This window comes from Triticum urartu, unplaced genomic scaffold, assembly GCF_003073215.2.
Source record: "Triticum urartu cultivar G1812 unplaced genomic scaffold, Tu2.1 TuUngrouped_contig_5861, whole genome shotgun sequence".
NCBI lineage: Eukaryota > Viridiplantae > Streptophyta > Magnoliopsida > Poales > Poaceae > Triticum > Triticum urartu.
In genome coordinates, this window is record NW_024116571.1 from 3,627 (window position 1) to 10,987 (window position 7,361).

Sequence of the window (7,361 nt, forward strand, 5' to 3'; positions counted from 1 at the left end):
GGGGGAGAGGTAAGTTTTTTTAGCACAAGGTTTTTTCTTTTTGAGAAGATTTTAGCACAAGGTAAGGTTTAGTTTTTATTATTTTTGAGGGAAGGGAAGGTAAGGTTTAGTTTTTTTTTTGAGGGAAGGTAAGGTTTAGTTACAAAACGAAAACAAACGTGGCCTAAAGCCCAGGCATGAAAGGAAGCCCATAATCAAAATAACTCAGCCTCCTAGAGGCCCAATAAAAGAAAAACCCCACCCAACCTCGCCCGAGTCGGCTGCCACTGCCACCATTTCTCTCTCACCGTCTGCCTCCTTCCTCGCGTGCGTGCGGTCCCCGGTCCCTGTACGTCCTGCCCTAGCCACCTCCACCACTCCAGCACAGGTCGCGCCGGCGGCGGCGGTGGCGTTGCACTATCCTGGTAACCCCACCCCTTCCTCTATCTCTCTCCCTCTCTTCCCGGCGATGAAGTATTTGGGTTCTGGGGGGCAGAATGCCCTACAACTAACTACTGTAGATAGGGTCAGTGTCGTGTTGAATTCCAGCACCCACCCCACATTAGGCTTCTTTGCGGGAGGCACAGGGCTCGGAACCGTCGCGCCTCATCTCATCTTGGCGCGTGCTAGCGTTTGATTTCCCTTCTGTTGCGAAATTTCTCTTTTTTTTAAGCCGCCGCGTCAGTTCATCTGATTAGTACGGGTGTCTGAATGAAACCTAGATGGACTAGTTTGTTTCGGTAGTGTGGGTTCCCTTTTCCTTACAATATTACCTCCTCTTTTACAAAATTACAAAATTCTTGATTTCTCACTGCCTTGTGTCATTGTGTGGAAGTCCATCCTTCCTTGATCAGGGGCGCCTTCTGCACATCTTGGATTGACTAGTTAGTTTTGTGCAATGCAGGGATATAACTGCACTTGAGAGCCTATCCTAATGTCATTGTATACCTTTTATGCCATAATCAGCCAGTCCTCATCTTCCCATGGATAAAGTTATCTGTATATTCATGCTGTCAGTAGTGCCGGTAATTATTAGTGATTCAGATGACTCATCATGAAAGCTGATGCTGTTGATCTGGTTCTCTTACAATTTTATGATGAAATGTGGGTGCAATTTTGAATTGCTTGTTATCAATACCATGAGTCGCCTGCATGGACAAGGTGAATGATATGTGGGTGCATAGTTATGATTAGTGGTGACATGTGTTCAGGTGCCACGAGCAATGGTGAGGAGCCGCTCTCCCAAGGGCGGAGATGACGGCAGGCGACGAAGCACTCCTAGGAGAAGTTCTGATGAGCAAGGAGGAAGGAAGGAAAAAGGTCCTATAAGCCTCTTGGTGCGTAACATCCCTCATAACTGCAGGTACAGAATTTTGAACCCCTCCGCCTGCTATTTATGCTTGGCCATGTTTCATGTTTGTGGTTTCTAACTTGCTCGTCCTCATGATTTTCACAATTTCCTGCAGATATGAAGATCTTCGAGTTCCTTTTGCAAAGTTTGGTCCTGTTCGCGATATTTACATGCCAAAAGATTACTACAGTGGGTAAGTGTTACCGAAGCGCCAACTGATTTTCTCTCGTTAGACATTTAGGCATGTTCGACCACTGAAGATCCAGCAGCTTTTGAAGCTTCATTGCTTCATGTCTTCTCTTACTGATGTGCTTCAAGAGTTAGAAGAGCAACCTTTTGTGGTGCTTTTCTTCTGCTCATATGGAAAAATGATTGTTAATGTCTGCATGGCCCCAAACTCAGAGTCCTTAGATACTGCATGGAGAAGCTGACCAGTGACATATCAATTTTGCATAAAAGCCCCACGTGTACCCTATTTCCTCCTTTTGTTTGTATTTGTTGCAAAATCCATAAATATTGCAGAATAGATTTATGATAAATGTATAAGCCGAGTAACTCATTGAAGTCTCAAACTTAATAATTTTAACAACCTATAGACTATGGAGGATATAGTTACTTTATCTTCTGCTATTTATGTGTTCTCGTCTGGTATGAATCATTCTTTGGAATGATTTCCAGGATGTCTTGAAGTACATGTGATTAGATAGTCTTGTGTGAGAAGTTCTTCTAGGAAGACAAGATTTGGTTTGTTGGCAAAATCGGTTTTCTGAAGAGATGATGGTTTTACTGGACCTTCCATGTGAAAGTTATAGCAGTGAGAAGTTGGTTTCAAGTACTTTGATGAGTTTTCAAACATTTGAGGAATTTGAAGTGAATCGTTTTATGAAGATGTGATTCTACAACAAATTTGGCTACTAGAATAGCATGGGCTCTCAACTGGTTTTTGGGAAGCTCGCTACTATTTTGGTGAAAATGCTAGTAAGTTATTGGCTGTGTTTTGTGAAGAATCGTACAGGGTTAGCTTATACGAAACTGTGGTGGTAACTCGTCGGGTACATACTACTTTTTATCAATATGTGTTTTAAATTTGTATAGCATGGTCTGAATATTATTTATCTAACATTTTATAATTATTATATTAACATATGTGCTGTGCAGGGAGCCAAAAGGGTTTGCTTTTATTGAGTTTTTTGACTCCCATGATGCTTCGGAGGCGCAATATCACATGAACCGTAAGCTGTTTTGTGGACGTGAAATTAAAGTTGAGCCTGCCACGGATAAACGGAAAAGGCCTGAAGACATGCGTAGACGAACTGGAGTAAGGTAGGCCATACCCATCACTATGTTAGAAGTTTCTTCTGTTTCATTGTTTTCTTTTTTGAGAAAATTTGTATGTTTTATTTTTGTTAACTTGTATTCCTGCTCCGCAGAGTTCATTCTGGTTCTAAAGGGCGCGATCTTTCTAGCCATGGTAATCTGTTTTATTTTCATCTGCTATACTTGTGTGTCCTTTTCATCATGATGCTTTGCCGAATTCTGGGGAGTTTAGGTGATCTTCTTTTACTGATAGAAACTGTAAGCTGCCCACTTTATCATTTGATGTTAGATAAACTCTAAAGTAAATATGAACACAAAAAGGTAGAGTCATGGTTCATTTAGTTTTATGCCTACAAAAGACCCAAAGTGGTCTGACCCTTCCCCGGAACCTGCGCAAGCGGGAGCTACGCACACAAGGCTGCCCTGATATATATATTGCAATTCCTTGTCATTGGTTCTATCTTCACCGGACAGGTGGACACTAGTTTTCCTGCCAGGGCCACGCCTGCTGGTATCTGGCAGAAAAAATCTCCTTTTCAAAATTAATATCGTATTAGTATGAGTCTATACCATGTGCTACAAATTGCAATATTGATAAATTGCTATCTTTCTTGAAGGACGGTCTCGTTCTCGTTCACACTCCCGTTCTCCTCGCCAAGGTGGTCGTGATAGATCACGGTATTTCAGTGAATCTCGCCAAATGAGTGCCTCACCATGAAGAAGTGTGCGAAATATTTGATTTATTTTTAATAAGTGATCTCACCTACACTGTAGGTCACATTCTCCTGCACCAAGAAGGCGTGGTGACTACTCTGCTTCACCAAAGAGAAAGGAAGAGTGCCAGGCAAAATTGTCAGGACAATCAAAAGAACATGACAACGATAAGAAGCTGGGATCCTGTACTCCTGGTGGTAGAAGTGAACGTCATGACACTGATAATTATTCCAATGAGTAAGTTCTGTCCCTTCATTGCTGCTAAATTTTAATCAAGACAAGTAGACAACCATGAGGACACCCTGAGGAGGCTAGTCCTTGAGAGCGTGTGGACTGGACGCACACCTTTAGCCAACCGAGTGCTGCTTGTTTCTCGGCGTTTGTACCTCTGTAACAGTACTGTATATGGCCAGGAGGCGGGCAACACCTGACTATTCTGCTGCACCAAAGAGAAAAGAAGCGTGCCAGACAAAATCACCAAGGCAGGCAAATGAACATGATGAGGATAAGAACCGTATATCTTTTAGTCCTGATAGAAACAACTGCCGTGATGCTGACAATGGCCACAATGAGTAGGTTCTGACATCCTGTTTCTACTGTGCTGCTAAATGCAGCTTGTGTAATCCAGTTATACTATTCTAGAACTAATGTAGTCCATGCTCTCCTTCCAAGGCGAGATGACTACTTTACTTCATCAAAGAGAAAGGGAGAACGCCTGTCAAAATCACTAAGATTGTCCAAAGAACATGATAAGGATAAGAAGCGGAGATCCTATAGTCCTGATGATCGAAGTGACTGCCGTGATGCTGATAATAGTTTCAAAGAGTAAGTTCTCTTCTTTCACTGCTACTAAATGTGACTGCGAAATATCTAGTTAGCTAATATGGAACTAATACATGGATGTAGTTACGTCATCTTATTTAAAGGTTATTTTACTGCACAATTTGAGTACAGCATCAATCTTGTGTGTACAGCTAATCATCTGTGTACGACAATAGATTGTTTGTGATGTAAGCCTCGGCATACGCAAACTTAATTTATTCTCGACCAATAGTGTATTGCGGTCTATTGAGTCTATACTACTTGCATTTCGTGTGTTGTGATATTTTGGCCTTGTCGTACCCATAGGCCATGACATATACCACTACATCTGTCAAAATACATGAAGTTTTTACTGTGTCTTTCTTGAGATCCGTTACATCGGAAGTACTTATATCTTGATAGGGCTACATATCCTACTAGAAATATGTTACTACCGTGTGATTATACATTATTCGCTATAGTGACACTGATATCATGCCCCAGAACCTTCTTTTTAGAGTTTAGTAATTATCTCCAGGACATAGTTGCACAGTTCATTGCCATCAGCATATATAATCTATTGGTGAGAAAAATTATCGCATTTAGCTATTGTTTGACATGGTTGTGGTTGCATCCATGCTTTTTTATTACCATTGTGCTGCTCGCTGTTTGTATTACTGAACAGTGTTCTATTTAGGATTGGTTACATAATCTGCGTGCACAGTTCAGATTTATTTGTATGGTTGTCATATGAATAAATGGTTAACTGCATTCCTTTTGTGCATATCCACCATTGTAGTAACAATGTATGTGTTGACAGGAGGCGGGCAACAACTGATGGTGGTAAGAGATCCTGTCCCCGCCAGAGGTCACCCAGACCATCCTCTGGATCACACTCAAGAAGGCGAGATGCCTACTCTGCTTCCCCAAAGGGAAAAGAAGAGCATCGGGAACAATCACCAAGACAGTCAAAAGAACATGATAAACATAGGAAGCGGAGATCCAATACTCCTGATGATAGAAATGACTGCCATGGTGCTGATCATAGTCACAACGAGTAAGTTTTGTTTCTAAACTGCTACTAAAAGTTACTGGCATGATCTAGTTATGCTATACAGAACTTATGTTCATACTCCCCTGACCTAAGAATGCAAGGTGACTGCTCTACTTCACCAAGGATTAAGGAAGAGCGCCAGGCAAAATCATCAAGAGAGTCAGAAGAATATAACAAGGATACAAAGGGTGCCCCTCATGATAGAAATGACCGCCATGATGCAGTTAATGGTTCCAGAGAGTAAGTTCTCTTCCTTGATTGCTGCTAAATGTTACCGGCATGGTCTAGTTGCGATAATCCAGGACTAATGGACTAATGGTGTTACACTTATTGGTGTCTCGAACTTCATCCCTTTAACCCCTTGCTTCAGTATATCGGTTACAGCCTGCAATAAATTGATAGTTGTTAGTTATCCTTTTTGGATTATTTTTTACCTTTACAGCACCAATCATGTGTGTGCAATAGCTGATGCTCTGTGTTGGATAACATACAGTTTGTGATCAACCCTGGGTGTACAGACTTAGTTTTTTTCTCGCCCAGGAGTGTATTATGGTCTACTGGACCTATATTAATTATGGGTGATCTATTTAGCCTTCTCGCGCAGCCATAACCTGTACCACTATATTGTCTGCCAAAATATATGAAAATGGTCTACTCTTCCTTTCACAAGCATTATCATGTTGAAAGTTCTTCCTTTCCTGCTAGGGCTACATATCCTTCTAGATGCATGTTAATTCTTTCAGTACTTTTTTCCAGAACATGTGTAGTTGTGTACAGTTCACTGGCATCAGCTTTCCCAGAGCTGGCATTAAGTTAACAAAAGTATTATAACACTGCGCAGAGGACCACAAAGAACACAGAAATTACAAGCAAGTCCTACCGTTTTACATTCGGACCCCAAGAGAGAACACAAAAACACAATCGGTTCCTGAATTGTCCGGTGACCTCGCCGGAGATGCCTTGGCCACCACCTGTGGCCACAGCCTTGTCAGCGGAGGGCAAGGAAAGTAGGGCCTCTCTTCTGCAGGTTGAAGAAGGGGAGGTCGGAGTTTGCCGGCAAATCCACATGAAGCCAGCGTTGCACCCAAGTCGCCCAAATCGCTCGTCGGTGACAAATCTTTGTTTGATCTGAAGCTCCGGCGGCAGAGGTCGGCGTAGAGGAAGATGAGAAAGCTCTGATGCCAGCCGATAACCCCTCGGCATGCCGGCTCTGCAATGTCCCGAGCCAGATCCGCCATCCTCTCCCCTAGCGCCACAGCAGCGGCTAAGAGAGCATGCCAGAGCAGCTCGAAAAATCTCTAGATCCGTCGTCCACATGAGTTTATTTTCAAAGCCGTCGCTGGATCCACCCCTTTCAGCTGCCGTCCACCATGGATGGAAACTAGATGTAGAGGCCTCCACTGGTCGCCGCTCAGGGGCGCCGATGCCAAGCTTCTCAATGGCATATAGCCAAACGCTATCTAGGCAAACCACGATGACCTAGATCTACCCCGACAATACAGAGCAGCGACACGGCTCCCTTCCCATGCCCACTCCGGACGGTGGAGCCGCCGGAGGAGAAGGGGAGAGGAGCCGGGCTAGGGCAGGCGACTCTCAAGGAGACGAGGAGGAGAGAGAAGAGAAGGAAGAGAATGAGAGCCCCTTGGCATCAGCTTATACAATACAGTATAATCTTTTGGCTAGAAAAGTCCTGATTTCACCTTAATTCTGACTTCTGACAGGATTGTGGTTGCACCTTTGGTTTTTTGCACCATCGTACTGCTCACTGTTTAGGATTATTTACATGAGGTGTGTGCATAGTTCAGAATTATTTCTATGTGGTCATATACGAGTAAATGGTTTACATTCCTTTTCTTTATGTTTGCATCTTTGTAGTAGCAATTTGCATGTCGACAGGAAGCCGGTAACACCTGACGATGAGGGATCCCATGCCTGCTGGAGGTCACCCAGACCATCTTCTGGATCATGCTCAAGAAAGCGAGATGACTGTTCTGCTTCCCCAAATAAAAAGGAAGAGCGCCGGGCAAAATCACCAAAACAATCCATTGAATACAAGGATGAAAAGAGGAGGTCATGTACTGCTGATGATATGAATGGCCGACATAATGCTGTTAATGGTTACAAGAAGTAAGTTGTATTCCTGCT

General features: G+C 43.1%; 1 protein-coding gene across 4 annotated transcripts; it reads left to right on the plus strand.

Moving 5' to 3' along the window:
- The first annotated feature begins 267 nt into the window (after positions 1–267).
- Positions 268–7,355, plus strand: LOC125529803 (serine/arginine-rich SC35-like splicing factor SCL33). Of its 4 annotated transcripts, none has more exons than XM_048694219.1 (13): positions 268–404; positions 1,191–1,342; positions 1,446–1,523; positions 2,489–2,653; positions 2,761–2,801; positions 3,265–3,325; positions 3,422–3,598; positions 3,775–3,933; positions 4,034–4,186; positions 4,983–5,219; positions 5,310–5,456; positions 6,938–7,004; positions 7,092–7,220. In XM_048694219.1, exons 2-12 carry the CDS (start codon positions 1,203–1,205, stop codon positions 6,987–6,989), a joined length of 1,410 nt encoding a protein of 469 aa, XP_048550176.1. In that variant the 5' UTR covers positions 268–404; positions 1,191–1,202; the 3' UTR covers positions 6,990–7,004; positions 7,092–7,220. The 4 variants fall into 4 exon arrangements, with proteins under 4 accessions (XP_048550176.1, XP_048550177.1, XP_048550174.1 ...); XM_048694220.1 differs by having other exon boundaries at positions 7,095–7,220; XM_048694217.1 differs by lacking the exon at positions 6,938–7,004 and having other exon boundaries at positions 7,092–7,355.
- The last annotated feature ends 6 nt before the right edge of the window (positions 7,356–7,361 follow it).

Bases quoted from the DNA above. Each gene is read 5' to 3' on its own strand.
- LOC125529803 (XM_048694217.1), top strand. From the start codon at position 1,203: ATGGTGAGGAGCCGCTCTCCCAAGGGCGGAGATGACGGCAGGCGACGA. The intron at 2,802-3,264 runs GTAATCTGTTTT...TCTTTCTTGAAG, and splicing joins GCGCGATCTTTCTAGCCATG to GACGGTCTCGTTCTCGTTCA. The intron at 5,457-7,091 runs GTAAGTTCTCTT...GCATCTTTGTAG, and splicing joins GCAGTTAATGGTTCCAGAGA to TAGCAATTTGCATGTCGACA.